We start from the raw sequence: 16,044 nt of genomic DNA, 5'->3' as shown, positions 1-16,044 counted from the left end.
TTTATTTGATCGATTAAATAATTGTTTAAACTGTCAATCTATTTCAAGAGTTGAATTAATTAAAGTAAGGCTATGTCAGCATGAATCTGAAAAGGTGAAAAATGGATGAAATCTGCTTATATAATGAATAATAAAATGATGGACAGTCTCAGTTGGTGAGACATTACATTGAAGAGCCACACCTTTGCAATTCCCATTTTCTCTTCATTTTACAAAATGGTTTTCATGGTTAAATATGTTTTTAAACAAATATTTAATTTAAAATTGACTTTAAAGGTAAAGTCACTTACTGTCCTGTTGCAAAGAACATGTGTTAGGCAATTGGCAACTCTAAACTGGCTTGGAATGAATGAATGAATGAATGAATGAATGTTTGGTATTTGTGTTGATATTTGTTCATTTTTCATTGTTATAATTCTGTTCAGAGTGCCACTCTTATTAGCGAGGTTGTCTCGCAGGTTTAAATTTCACAACCAGTTCAATGTCTGTTTTGAGCTTGCATGTTATCTAAGTGATTTTTTCTTCCCAAATCTAAAGACATGCATGTTTTGAAACACGAGCCTAGCCTTATGTGGGTCAGTGGATCTTCAATGGAGTGGTTTTTGATTTTGATGTAAATTCTGACTTGAATTCAATTACGGATCTGCGCCGGTGATCAGAAGGTTGCCGGTTCGAATCCCATAATCGCCAGAAGTGACTCCGTTGGATCCCTTGACCAAGACCCTTAACCTGCAATTTCTCCGTCCTGGATATAACGTTAACCTGCATCCAGCTCTGCAGCAGAGTCTCCAACATGCAGTGAAAACTCGGGGGTTGGACTCCAGCCAATGTAAAAAAAATCTTCACACTCATCCAGTGTGGTGCTGAGTTGTCACCCGTTGCACGGTTGCACTCGGGTCTCAATCCGGGTGATTCGTCTTGTGGCGGGTGTGGCAACGCGCTGTATCAGCGCATGCTCCCAACCTCTCTCTCGTATTCTCATTGATGGATTAAGCAAGCTTGAAAATGGATGCCTGGAAGGTGAAAGAATGGCTACTATTGTAAATTTGTCAAGCTATAAAAAGTACAGATAGGTCGAGCATTTAAAAATACGTATTATAATAAGTAAGTGTACCCTGTCTGCGATAGACCACGATTGTTCCTGCCCAGTGGCAAATGTTGACTAGGTAGTCACGGGCTTACTGTGACCCTGAATTGTGCAGTGGTTCAATCCTAGCCTTCCAGATTACAAAATTGATATGACCAAATACGTTTTATATTTTATTAGTCTGAATCGTCCGAAGACCCATACATTGCTGTATAGATGGATAATTTGGTGGGGGTAAAAAGTATTTAGTAAATAAAATGTTAATGAAACAGCTAGGCTTTCTAAAATCTCGCGCAAACCACACAGAACTTGGAAACGCCTCCACGCCGTCTCTCCTGGTAACGGAACTGCTTGTACTCTATTGGCCAGTTTCAGCCCGCTCATCCGCCTCTGTAAACTCATACGCCTTTTGTATTGGCTGCAAGAAACGAGCGGGACAGTCACATCTCGCGAGAGCGCATGGGAAAGGTCTCCAATGGTGACAGACAGCTGCAATTTATAAGCGAATCAGTGAATTGTGCTTGGCGCTGGTACCTGCAAAACAGATGTAGTTAAAATATGCATTACTGAAATGTTGCAGTAAAAAGTGATTGAGAACAGGGTATTTGTGGGACAACGAGGGTAATTTGCAGTTTAACTAGCATTGTACGAGGATGTACGCGCAGAGGTAATGGCAAAACAACCTCCGAAGAATTGGCCTTAATGGGGCAGCGTGGGATGTAAGAGTACCTGCGGCCTCGGACAACAGGACGCCCCTTGGCACGAGTTGTGCCGATTAACCGTGAGTCCCAAACGTCATTCACAGTAGCTTTGGAGCATAGAATGATACACTTTATTTTATCATCGTCCGTGGTTGTGCGTTACTGAAGGCAACGTCGGCTTTCCACACCGGTGTGACGCCGTCCCAGAAACCAATACATTGCCGCTGCCTTGAAGCTGTCACATAGGGGCCTGCACAGAGAGGCTCTATCACTGCTCATTCAGCTGCTGCAGCTGTTATATTGGTAACTTTACTTGCAGAAGCACCGCAAACGTCGAAAAAAAATTGTGCTGTGCTTATTTAGGTGTCTGGGCTCCTGAACCCTCAGAACTTGGGTAAGTATCTCAGTTATGAGGTTACTTTAACCGGTTTGATCGTTTTCCTTTGAATATTTTAACCTACATTTTTATTATTATTATTATTATTATTATGATACAGTGCACCACTATAATATGTTATGTTGACTGAAGGGAGATTACGATTCCTGGAAGGAAACTCGAGTGATACGTTATGTATTTCCAATTGCCCTGTATGCACATTTTATATTCATCAGTCACATCACCAAGCATAGGCAGTTAAAGTAATCCTGCAAATCCACCTAAACTCAAATGGATGAAAGAACGTTGTTTTTTTATGCTTTATTACTTGTACTATTTTTAGTTTCTTAAATCACAGTATCAGATACCCTATTATCCCACTAGACGGTGATCCTGATGAGTCTTGAGCATTTAATAGTATTACAGTTCTGTAGGGCTTGCCATGCCCATCTAGATCTGACAGGCATATCCTTTTAAGACTGTAGTGAAAGACACACCTGGAATTTTCATACCAGCAGTGATGGCAATTTGTTATAGTTCTGTGTTTTTTTTTTTTTTTTTTTTTTTTTTTCCTCTTTCACAGTTTTTTCCCCTGATCAATGATATTCCTAAGGACTTTTGTGTGAGAAAAATATACTTTTTAATAGGATAAACTCATCAAAGATTCAGCCGCTTCACCCTCCAAAGCATAACTTTGGGAGAGGTGCTTCTCACACAAGTCTTTGAACACTGGTAGGTGCATTGTAATTTGTGCTGCTTTTGAAAATCTGTTTAGATCACTGAAATGGTGAGTATGATTTCATTTCGTGGAATATATGTAAAAGGTACTTGAATAATTTATTGTGAAATAATCTGACATGCCTTTTTCTTTCTTTTCTTTTTTTTTTTCGGCAATTGCAGGAATTAACACTGTAAACTGATTAGAGTAATGTTAAGGAGTTTCTAAACTGACTCTCCTTTCTTAAAGCACCCAAACAATTATGAACAAACTAGCACTGAACCTTGGCATATCTGGTTTTTTGTTCTTGCTTCCATGCCTATTTGAGACTAACAGCAATGAACATAACTGGTGCCACAAATTTGAAATTCAGCCTTCACTGTAGTAATGTAGTAAGCAGAATGCTGCATTATATTGATGAGTCTTACTCAAATTCTTCTCTGCTTTATTTTTCAGGTACTGTTTTACACTGGTGTAGAAGATATTTAATTGGCTGAAATGGATGAACAAAGTGTTGAAGTAAGTCTCACATAATGTGATCTTTTGTTGTTTTTTACATTTAACTCTACCTGTATGAGGTTTGTTGCTGTTAGACTTTAAATCTATGATGATTTGTTATTCCTCCTTTATCTCTCTTTTGTCATTGTGACTAAAAATATTTATTTACAATCCTCCGTGACATTAAGCCTTATTACTTTTTAAAAATATTTCATTAGAGCATCGCTGAGGTATTTCGCTGCTTCATCTGCATGGAGAAGTTAAGAGATGCACGGCTCTGTCCTCACTGTTCAAAACTCTGCTGTTTTAGTTGTATTCGGGTGAGTTTTTGCTGTATTGTGTTGGTGTCTATAGGAGTGATTCTGGAAGTAGGAAACATTTATGTGAAATCCAGTATTATTTTAACTGAAATTTAGAGATTTTAATATTCTTTCAGAGTTTTTTTTTTCTTTGCACCATTCATAAATTATGTAAAATGAAGTTTCCTTTGTTGCTCACAGTAGAGTTAAATGAAATGTTTAACTTTGGGAAAAACCCTGTAAAGAAATAATTTGGTGGTCTTAAAAATCCACAAAAATATGAAGGTTTTTTTTTTTTTTTTATTTATTTAAATTCACTCTGTGGATACGTTTGTAGAAAAAATGTACATTAACTAGCAATTCTCGTACATCCAAAGACAGAACCATAATAGATTTCTTTAGAGGCTACACTTTTTTTTCCTCTTTAAAACATGCAATTGACAATTTAATAAAGCTATAATTAAGTTTAGATCGTTTTCTATTAGTCACATTTACATAGTTACAAAAATTTAGGCTTCTGTTTCATTTAGATCTTCATTGGATATCAAAAATGCACTCAAATACGATATGCCGATTTAAAGAGGGTCTTTTATAATTTGTAAGTAAGAAGGTTAAAAATATCAGTATTTCCCATTAACATGAGAAAAGTGACTCTGGGAAATCTCCTTAAATCTTTTTGAAATGAGGTTTGGGGGTGGGAGAATACCTCATGAATACACCTTGCAAACACAACACAAAAGGTTAGTGTGTTTTAGTATATCCTTAATTGGTATGAGAGTTGCCCAAAATATTTTACAGCATTCTAAAACTTTTTTTTCCTTTACTACTGATTGAAGAATTGTTCAATCATTATCATATGAAGATAATATCACTTTGCTAATGCTCCTCATTTCTCTATGTAATCTCCATCATTTATAAGCTTTGAGGCAAAGAAATACCAATCAATGCATCTCCTTCTACAATTCCTAAGCCCACTCTTGTAGCACTTCATTTCAGTAGCCTCATCACTCCCAAATATTTTCCCACACCGGGCATCTTTGAGGGTGCCAAAGAGGTGGCAGTACATAGCATGGTTGAGGAAGAATGGTTTAACAGAATTTATTGTGATGGTTTTGTGTGGTGTAGTGGGTTTTTTTTTATATATATATATATATATATATATATATATATATATATATAGTGTGTTTTGTATTGTAGTTCAATTGACTGACTCCATATTTCATCCTCACTTATTTGTGACAAAAGGTTTCTACCCTCAGCCTTGTAACGGGAGAAATCTTAAAAGAATTATTTCCATGGTTCTGTCATTAACAGTTAGGTTTTGTGAAACCTGGCTACCCAGTGTCTACATCTCTGAATATTGTAAGGCAAGAATATGCTAAAAGGGAGCATATTGCAGCCAAAACCAATATTTATATTCCATCCATCCATCATCCAACCGGTATATCCTAACTACAGGGTCATGGGAATATTTATATTCCAACAGATAATATTTCAATGTTGTGACTTGGTACAAAGTATTTTTTCAGATATATTAGATACATCACCCTTATGAATGTGTATATTTTTCATTTCTAATGCCAAGTATCCATTTGAAGAAGGATTTACAACACCCATCATCAACATTGTCAACAATTAAATGATGAATCCTTCTGACCCTGAAGCTGCTATATATGGCAACTTCAACCATGTGACTTTTAAAGGAACAATGACAAGCTTCAATCGGTTTGTGTCCTGTTCCGTTAGGGGAAACAAGCTGAATCAGCTCTGTTCCAGTGTTAAAGGTGCATTTAAATGTAAACGTTTGGCACCTTAGGGCATTTCCACCCATAATCTGATCCATCATACTCCCACCTGTTATTAGATGGCACCCTGTTACTACCAGGTTTTTGCGGAAATAGAAGCTGAAGTGGTTTTGAATGATTGCTTCCAAAGGACAAAATGGAAAATGATGAGTAAAACATTGCATTAACTTCTGTGTTGACTCTATTTTACCGTCAAGAAACTTGTCCAGCTAGATTATGGTAAATGAATATTAAAACAGACATAATCTATTGATATGCTTAAATTTAATAAGGTTAAAATGAAAAAACTAAACAATACCATTAAAGTAGATGAAAGGACTAACTGAAATTGAATGATTCATTAAAATGTTTCTTGTTTTCATTACAACAAAACTTAGCATGGGATAACCTGGACCATTAATTAATCAAAATATTTGTTCTTTGTTTTTCAAATAAATATTCCCCTTTCTGCAATCAAGTCTTCTCTAACCGTTTTAGCCGTTGTCCCTGATAACTCCTTCACCATAAGCTGCACACATACCATCATCCAGAGAACTATGGCTAGTGATGTCTTTTGAGTGATTGATACTCCATTGTAATGACAAAGAAAAATTTGATACAGCTCTCTAAAGTGTGTGAGGAAGAAAGCAATTATCTGTGTGAAAATGGTGACAGTTATTCAGAAATTGACAGTAGTGGCATGATAAATTCTATTCTAGTGTTAGTGAAGCATACCAAGGTGCTTAAGTTTCTCAACCAATAAATTATGATGCATCTTCAGAATGTGTGAGTAACTAAAGGGTCATATCATTATGGACAGATGAATGAGTCCAAGGCTTTCTAAAATGTCAAGGCTTGTTGGGTGCTTATGATCTAAGGAGGGTTAAACCACAAAGCACCAACAGGATGCAGGGTGGCCAAGACTCCTGGAATAGTCTTTGTGGACCTCTCACTTCAATCTGGTATGAGCCAGTACAAGGACGTCTGTGGCACAAATCACAGGTCATTTTAATGATGATGCTGTGAGTAATGTGCCATAGCACATGGTGTATCAATTGGTCAGTTGAAGTACCCATGTTAACCTCTGTCCATCCTTGTAAGCACCTACAGTGGGCATGTGAACATCAAAACTAAACTTTGGATTAACTTAAAAAAAAAAAGTTTCTTGTTCGGATGACTCCCACTTTCACTTGTTTCATGTGAATGGCTGGATATGTGGACATCATTTACCCGGGGAAAAGATTGCATCAGGAAGAGGACAGAACTATGGATGGAGTGTGTTGCTTAGGGCAATGTTCTACAGGGAAATCCTGCCTCTGGGCAGTCATGTGGACATTTATTTCATTTGTACAAGCATCTTAAACATTGTTGCTGACCAGGTCTTTTTTTGAAGGCAGCTTTATACCCCATTAGAAGTGGAATCTTTCAGCAGGATAATGTGCCCAGCCATACTAAACAAATTGCTAATGGTTTGAGGAACATGAAATTCTCCACTTCTTGGTCCAGTTGAAAATCAGTGTGATGTGTTGGTACAAGCCTGATATGCAGTGACTTCACCTTGCAACCTGCAGGAGTTAGAAGCTGATAAAATCCTGCTGTATTATAGTACAAAGTTCTTATATAGTCCATTCCTTAGCCAGTCTGAGCTGTTTTGAAACCGGAGCAGTAGAATATAAGGCAGGTGGTCAAAATGCTTTGGCTCATTTTTTACAGTGCATCTGGAAAGTATTCACAGCGCATCACTTTTTCCACATTGTTGCAGCCTTATTCCAAAATGGATTAAATTCATTTTTTCCGTCTGAATTCTACATGCAACACCCCATAATGACAACATGAAAAAAGTTTACTTGAGGTTTTTGCAAATTTATTAAAAATAAAAAAACTGAGAAATCACATGTACATAAGTATTTACAGTCTTTGCTCAAGACTTTGTCGATGCACCTTTGGCAGCAATTCTAGCCTCAAGTCTTTTTGAATATGATGCCACAAGCTTGGCACACCTATCCTTGGCCGGTTTCGCCCATTCCTCTTTGCAGCACCTCTCAAGCTTCATCAGGTTGGATGGGAAGCGTCGGTGCACAGTCATTTTAAGATCTCTCCAGAGATGTTCAATCTGATTCAAGTCTGGGCTCTGGCTGGGCCTCTTAAGGACATTCACTGAGTTGTCCTGAAGACACTCCTTTGATATCTTGGCTGTGTGCTTGGGGTCGTTGTCCTGCTGAAAGATGAACCGTCGCCCCAGTCTGCGGTCAAGAGCACTCTGGAGCAGGTTTTCATCTTTCCCTTTATCCTAACTAGTCTCCCAGTTACTGCCGCTGAAAAACATCCCCACAGCACGATGCTGCCACCACCATGCTTCACTGTAGGGATGGTATTGGCCTGGTGATGAGCAGTGCCTGGTTTCCTCCAAACATGACGCCTGGCATTCACACCAAAGAGTTCAATCTTTGTCTCATCAGACCAGAGAATTTTGTTTCTCATGGTCTGAGCGTCCTTCAGGTGTCTTTTGGCAAACTCTAGGCGGGCTGCCATGTGCCTTTTACTAAGGAGTGGCTTCCGTCTGGCCACTCTACCATACAGGCCTGATTGGTGGATTGCTGCAGAGATGTTGGTTCTTCTGTCTCCACAGAGGACCTCTGGAGCTCTGACAGAGTGACCATCGGGTTCTTGGTCACCTCTCTGACTAAGGCCCTTCTCCCCCGATCGCTCGGTTTAGACGCCCGGCCACCTCTAGGAAGAGTCCTGGTGGTTTTGAACTTCTTCCACCTACGGATGATGGAGGCCACTGTGCTCATTGGGACCTCCAAAGCAGCAGAAATTTTTCTGTAACCTTCCCCAGATTTGTGCCTCGAGACAATCCTGTCTCGGAGGTCTACAGGCAATTCCTTTGACTTCATGCTTGGTTTGTGCTCTGATATGAACTGTCAACTGTGGGACCTTATATAGACAGGTGTGTACCTTTCCAAATCCTGTCCAATCAACTGAATTTACCATACATTCTGGTTGCACTGTATTGCTACAATGGCTTTCACCTTGTCTAGATATTGTTCCTGCCATGCTCCTGAGGCATGGTGGGATAAGCTCCAGCTTCCCTGAGACCCTCTAGGTAAGTAGGCGTATGGATTTAGAAAATGTGAGTTTGTATATAAATAGCTTATAATTTCAGAGACTGTTTCTGTCTTTTTGTGGCAGGTCAAGCAATATTTGAATTATCTCTGTCTCTGTTCATGTGGTGTGACAAAACTCAAGTCTTTGGTACATCTAAGCCTTGACACTACATACTGTGTTTTATGTGCTTTAATCAGTACAGGTAAATATGGCTCTGATTCAAGCTCAGGAGCCCTTTACCTTCCAAGTTCACCTGTTGATTTTCAGGATCATATCTGTCAAGAACACACGTTCCTAACCTGCTTGTCCAGGGCAGGGTTCCAGGACAGCCTTAACCTGCCCCAGCCCCCAGAACAAAGCCTGCACATGGTGCCAGTTCATTGCAGTGCTAGTTCACTAGCCTACATGTCTTTGGACTTTTAAAAGGAAACCGGAAGAGGAAATGCATACTGTATGTGCATGGGGAGAACAGGCAGCAACCAAGTTGCAAACTCCAGCCTTCTTGATGCAAGGCAGCAATGTTACGACTCTGCCACTCTTCACAGTAGAATTTGTTACCTAATTTTTAATCTTTGCTCTGGCCTTTCTTTTACTGAGCTGTCCCCAAATATTAATTTGGCTGAGAGAAAATAACAAAGCCCAGTACAGTTGTTTTTATTTTTTGAATGCCATATTGAAAGCGTCAGTTATATGGGTAATGTCTTGGATCCAGATAAGTTGCGTGCAGTAGAGATTGTGTTAAATTCTAAGGTGTGTCAGGTTTTATCTACAGAATCATCAGAAATGGGCCTTTAACCAGTTTCTGGGCAGAGGAAAAGAGAGGTTAAAAGTGCCAATAATCGGAACGCACACACATCCACAAGTCCACATATTTCAAGACCGCAAAGGTTAACATCCATGTTTGAAAAGGACAGCAGCTAAAGGAACAAACTTGTTTGAACACAAAAACACAAAGCCCAAGTTTAATTTGTTGAAACTAGCATGTATAAAATGTCAGTGACTTGCCATGGTTAAGAAAATTTGTAACGTCTCACAACCTCAAATTTAACTTACAATGTCCTGCATAAATAATATAATAGTTATGGTGGGGCCTTAGAAAAGTGAATTGTGCAATGGAGAAAGAAGTATTACTTCCTTTACATTTTAATAGCTGTAGCTGTGTGTGTTAAGGGTTTCCAAGCCGTTCAAAATACAACTGCCAGAAAGGCTTCAGCAGTTAAATTGATTCATTTGTTTAAAAAAAAAAAAGACTCCATTTCAAGTGTCTGTTTTCAAGAAAAAAGTCAAATTCAAAGCAAGTAATTAGTACAAAAAATAATTGATACTGATAACGAATTTGATAAAAGAGACACATACATGTCTATGATGTTTTAAGGTTCGAGTTCCTTGGGTACATTTCTTGTTTCTGTATGTTATCACTTACACTAGGACCATACACATAATGGTAACAATCAGAAAATTATATGCCTTTCTGCCCAACAAGTCATGTTTCTTTCTAGCTGGCTAACTTCAATCTGAAAGCATTTTATTGTCAGAATCCAGAATATAGCAAACATTAAGGTTATTCCATTAACTTGTTAGCTTATTGTGAAACCTACCTTCTATTTAAATTGTGTAAATTTACCATTATTTATTAAACTTAATTGCATTATAATGCACAGGTAAACTTGGGCATTATATTTTTATATTTTGAGCTTGTCAATTTTAGTTTGGTATTGCCCAATTTTACTGTGTGAGATAATACATAATAATGTTTAAAGATTAATATGGTTAATGTATGTGAGTAGGAACTATAGCCTGAGTTAAAACATTATGGCAGTCTAACATATTTGTGCAGAAACCTTCATCTGGCAAATGATGATAAAAATAGAATAGTTCTTTGATGTAGAGGCGCTCGGTTAGACTGTACTGATACATTATAGTCTGTTTGTGGGTGCCCCTTAGTCTTTACCACAATTCCTAACCTTTTACAGTGTGAATTTCCCCTTGGGATTAATAAAGTATCTATCTATCTATCTATCTATCTATCTATCTATCTATCTATCTATCTATCTATCTATCTATCTATCTATCTATCTATCTATCTATCTATCTATCTATCTATCTATCTATCTATCTATCTATCTATCTATCTATCTATCTATCTATCTATCTATCTATCTATCTATCTATCTATCTATCTATCTATCTATCTATCTATCGTGTTAAAGCAGTGCTGTTCTGTACATAGTTGGTCCACTCAGTCACCACTACTATAATCATTGATCTCTTTGTCCTTTTTAGCCTCTAAATGCATAATGAAATTCAACCCTCACTATCTTTTGAAAATCAAATCTTTCAGTGGTAAATTCTGTTACTCTTTACTGCTTTCTGTGGGTAGTAATTGAGCTCCTTTTTTGTTTACTCTACCAGTGGAACTTGGGCAACAATAACTGCAAATGCTCTGTAATTTTATTGCACTATTTGCACTATTATTTGCCTTGACTTTTTGCTATATTTAGTTTAGTTTCCTATTGTATTTGAGAATAGTGGCTTGAGAAATGTAGGAGTAATTGAATTTTCAATTGTATGAATAGTCGTAGTTGAGAAATTTTTGAAAAGTCAGTATCAAGATAGTGAAATTTAGCTCAACTGTTTATGTATTAGTTATGTGTTCGAGTGTAATATTTTAAGTCACCTTAGAAGCATTTTCTTAATTAAAATCCATTCCCTCACCTCTACTAATCTTAACCTTTTTTCCTTGACAGCGTTGGTTGACTGAACAAAGAGCACAGTGTCCACATTGTCGGTAAGCTGAAAACCAAGGCAGAATTCATTCTGTTGTTGCTTGTGTTTATAAAAGGCAGTCTCATAAATCTGCCTGCCTCAGTTGGAAGAACCCACCAGTAGGGAAATATGTAGTTGGTGGTTTGATGGGTCAAAATTTTGGGTAGTAGCACATAATTGTCTGCAAGGGCAAGGCCAGTATTTCACATGTAAGGCAGGGTGCCTGAAAAACAAACCTGGGGTCAGATTTATAAAATGTGAGTACACACAAGGTGTGTATATGTAGCTTTCCACAAAAAACATCAAGATTTAAAACAGAAATCCTGATGGGCAAATGTGTTTATAATTATGGTCATTCTGAACCACCTGTACACAATATTTTGGTGAAAGTGGGAAATTGTGACACCTTAATCAAGTAAGGAAATCCGGCCAAACCATCTAAGTGACTACTCGTATACATAATTGGAATCTTATGCCTTTCCCCAGCTCTCATAACGCAGGGGAGAGGCACCACAATGCTGTGCATGATCTTGCACAGTCTCTTTTGGAGCACATTCATATAGTCTTGAATGAAAGTGGCATGGTCTCGATACGTCAGGATTGGGACCACTCTCTGAGCCAATGAAGTTCTGCGGCCCTGTGATTGCGTGGATTCAAGTGGTTGTGTGTGGTGTGTTTTTTTTTTTTTTATTTCTTTTAAATGCAAAAGTTTTGTAAATGAGACTCCTTGTCTTTTTATTGGAAATATTTGACTTAGACTTGCAGAAATGCCAGAGGCTACGAGAGTTTTTCATGGAGGAATGTTTTGGATAAAAATGCAATATGCAAATAAGTTAAAACTTCTGTGAAGATGTGACAATAAAAAGAAAGAAAAATATGCTCACATTCAAAATGTGTCGCTGAATGTTTTTTGGTGCTATTTTTATTTTGTCCAATATATTAGTCCAAACACAACATGAAAAATTTTAAAACTTTAGTAGCTAACATGATGTATTGAACATATCTGAACTTTGCTCTTACTAGAACCCACCCTTCATCTTTGATATGCGAAAGTAATAGTTTTAAATTCTAGACTTATTTCGTGTTTTGTTTTGGAAGAGTGCTGCAGACCAAATTAGATCAGCAACATAAAACATTCCATAACACATTTATTTATGCTCCTGCGTCATGCTTTTTTTTATTTTTTTTTTTTTTAAAAAAAAGGTACATGCGCAAATTCTGAATAAAATAACTCTGTCCCCCGTGGACCAGTTTTGTTCAGATGTGACCCGCTTACGTTTTCATTCAAATATCTCAAACACATATCGCGTCTCACGAAGTTTTAAAATGGAAAAGCATTGAAAAGTTAGCAAACTCCTCCAACTGATAATGGAGAAATTTCCAGTTTGCTTTCAACTAGGAATTAATTTTGTTTCAGTTTTACTGTACCATGAGAGCAGTTGTTTTGAACTTGTATATTTTTGTAGATATCCTGTTTTATTTGGCTGACAGTTATTTAGATCCCCTTTGCAAGTGATTCCATTCATTTGCCAACGCACGGCAATGGCTTGCACAGCCGCACTCTTCTCCTGTCACTTTAGCCAAAGTTAACTTGTCAAGAACAACAACAAAAAAAATTCTTGAAATAAATGGAATGAGAAATAATTATGTGCACATACATTGAACTGAATTGATTTAACAATATTATCTACGGATTCTTATTGTAAAGAAGTGATGTTATCACCCTGAAGCTGAATGGTGTTTGAATTAATTAATAACATGGTAAAGGTGCAGCTGCCCTAACTGATATAAACCTAGGACGATTTTAGAAATGGACAGTGGTAATGGAAGCTTCATTGGCTTAATCCCCGATCTCTGGCGCCTAGCTCCTGATCATCTTGCCCTTGTGCACCCTTTTTATTTCTGTTCTCAAATCAATTTCTTTCTAGGTTATTTATATAATTAGCAAGTTACTTTATTTTAACTAATATAAATAGCTACATGGGGAACTTCTTTCAGTCCCTTATCCCCTTTCATATGGTAATAGTGATACTGATTTTATGCTAGTATTGGTTACTTTTTATTAATAGACATTTTTCAATTGTAAATGATTTGATACTACTCTACTGGGTTTAGTTTTAAAAAGGATGTGCTGAAGAAAGCTGAATAACAATTAGTCATAGACCTTCCAGCACTAATGCACACCAATTAATGCCATTTTCGCATCACTTAAATTTCAATCTGCTATGTATGAAAACTATTGTTGAGCCACCACAAGCCTATCAGTGCTCTGTTTTTAAGTCCTTTTTAAAGTGTTATTTAAAAGCACCTATTTAATGTAGTCTGCTAACGCACGTAATTGTATTCTGTTATTGCTGTTACTTTTGAATATGACTTATTGTTACAAAACTATTTAATAAAGAAAAACGTAATAATTGACTCTTGGATGAAGTAAATTAAAAATGTGAAACCAACTTTCATATCTGTTAACTTAATTGCCCTGAACGTACCTGAGTGTTATGCATTTCTTACATTGTTTAACTTGTGTTTTATTGTCACATTTCAAAGTACAGTACTTCTTAGATGTACATTTATTTAATTTTATCTGAAATATTCCTATATAGTTTTTTAGCCTGTTCTGGGTAAACAAAGGAAGGGAATTTCTGTCTAAATCTGGTTCAGGGAGGAATTTTTAAATTTCTGTAATGTCAAAGGTATATAAACTAAGTATCACTGGGGAAAAATTACTTGCTAGGGTAAAGAAGGTGAGAAGAGAAGTTCCATGGAGCTATTAAAATTGCGTGCAGCAATCTGTTAGACAGGAGTTCAAGATTATCTACAAAAGCATAGAGGGATTTTGTATGTTGATCCATTTTACATTTTTGGCCTATGTCATGTTAAACTGTAGGCATCAAAGATGGTGTTTTTTTTAACATCATTTAACATCATCCGAATAGAATACATCTATAAATGGTGTAAGTAAGGTGGGTCTAAATTTGTGTCCAAATGTGTTGGCTATTTTTTTTTTTTTCTTTCTCCCATTCTGAGCAGGGCCCCTCTGCAGTTGAGAGAGTTAGTGAACTGTCGCTGGGCAGAAGAGGTAACGCAACAACTTGACACATTACAGATGTGTAGCCTGTCAAAGCATGAAGAGAATGACAAAGACAAGTAAGAGTACCATGTTTTTAGAATGTGTAATATGTAGGTTTTCCTAAGGATCTCTCTTTCCTGCCTTTAAGGAAATAACATTATTTAGTTTATTTATAGCAAGTGTAAATTGTGTTAATCTCTGGATTGATTGTTTGCCTTGTAATATAGGTGTGAAAATCATCATGAAAAACTCAGTGTTTTCTGCTGGACCTGTAAGAAGTGCATCTGTCACCAGTGTGCTTTGTGGGGAGGCATGGTAAGTGAATCTTTTAAATTCGAGTTGAAAGCAAGGTGTCTATATTTTTATTGATGGTTTACTGTGAGAGTTAATATAAGTTATGCAGATCAAACTGGAGAACATTCCTTATGATATCCTCACTTGCTTTGTTGTGTTTACGTTTTATCTGCTTTTGAAAGTTAATCCTCTGTTATAAACATTTTTGCATTACAGCATGGTGGACACACTTTTAAACCCCTTGCTGAAATCTATGAACAGCATGTCACTAAAGTGAATGAAGAAGTTGCTAAACTTCGTCGTCGACTTATGGAACTGATCAGTTTAGTCCAGGAAGTGGTAAGCTTTGAGGGGGGAAAAAAAAGTTTTCCAAACCAAAGTAACATGCTGTGTGTCTTTTAACTTGTATTTATATTTATGTTTAAAGCCATAAGGTGGTCAAATGTGTTTAATAGCAGTCAAAAGTGGAAGCTCATTTCATATCCATCTTTGAAATGGGAGAATGTTCCTGCATATTGATTATATTTGCACCATTTTCATGAACATACCAGTTCCACAAAAATGGTCTATGTTTTTGAAAGAGGTCCACCAATATGATGTAGTAGAAGAAAACAAATAAATAAAAGCAAATGATCTTTTACAGAACCCCAGGAGCATTGCTAGTGGTAGGTGTCCTCTGGAATGAATGTTTCGAGTGTAATTTTAATAGCAGGTGGTGCACCCCCGATATAACTTTTGCAGGTAGAAAAGCAATGTTAAGCTGTGGCATGCCACAGTTGTTGGTCAAGTTAAATTCCTATTTGGGCACCCCTACTTATCTGGGGTCTACAAGCTTTAAAGGGCAATCATAGATTCAGAAAATAAAGGATACTAGATTCAGAAAATAAAGGATACTAGCCAACCCGCGGCGTACCATACGCTGCATAATCAGGCCGGTTTTTTAATGATTTTTAAGCACAGGGAGAAAATTAACATTTGAAAAATCTGTAATGTAATAAATCAGCAAGAAAAGCAACATTTTAACAGTGCATGGAACGAACCAACACACAATCGTCCGTGACTGAAAAGTGGCGGACCGCCATCGCTCATGTGCCCACCTCCAACTCGTCACTTGAGTCATTGTCGTCTTTGCACAGTCCCGATGCACCTGTGACTCGCGTAGACTTTCCGTGTTCCTGCAGGAGCATCTAGAAGACGCAAGTTTGTCGTGGATGCGAATTGCTGTATGTAGCATGTAAAACAGTTTGCTATGGTGCATGCGGTCGTGCGTCGTAACCGAAAACTCTGTTTTTAAAGACTGCTTACTTCATTGTGTTTTAACCTTAGTTGTAAAGGATTGTTTT

General features: G+C 37.3%; 1 protein-coding gene across 3 annotated transcripts in view; it reads left to right on the top strand.

Moving 5' to 3' along the window:
* The first annotated feature begins 1,538 nt into the window (after positions 1–1,538).
* trim37 (tripartite motif containing 37) overlaps positions 1,539–16,044 on the top strand; it is a 64,914-nt gene continuing 50,408 nt past the window's right edge. For 2 of the 3 annotated variants that reach the window (XM_039756860.1, XM_039756858.1), the window contains exons 1-7: positions 1,539–2,182; positions 3,339–3,401; positions 3,599–3,700; positions 11,319–11,359; positions 14,368–14,484; positions 14,635–14,722; positions 14,918–15,040. In XM_039756860.1, the coding sequence (XP_039612794.1) occupies positions 3,381–3,401; positions 3,599–3,700; positions 11,319–11,359; positions 14,368–14,484; positions 14,635–14,722; positions 14,918–15,040 (492 nt within the window). In that variant the 5' untranslated portion in view covers positions 1,539–2,182; positions 3,339–3,380. The remainder of the gene's footprint in view (positions 2,183–3,338; positions 3,402–3,598; positions 3,701–11,318; positions 11,360–14,367; positions 14,485–14,634; positions 14,723–14,917; positions 15,041–16,044) is intronic. The other variant, XM_039756859.1, reaches the window with a different exon arrangement.

Source organism: Polypterus senegalus, chromosome 6 (assembly GCF_016835505.1).
Source record: "Polypterus senegalus isolate Bchr_013 chromosome 6, ASM1683550v1, whole genome shotgun sequence".
In the NCBI taxonomy this organism is placed as follows: Eukaryota; Metazoa; Chordata; class Cladistia; order Polypteriformes; family Polypteridae; genus Polypterus; species Polypterus senegalus.
Note: the sequence above shows the minus strand (reverse complement) of the source record. Positions and strands in the feature narration are given on the sequence as shown.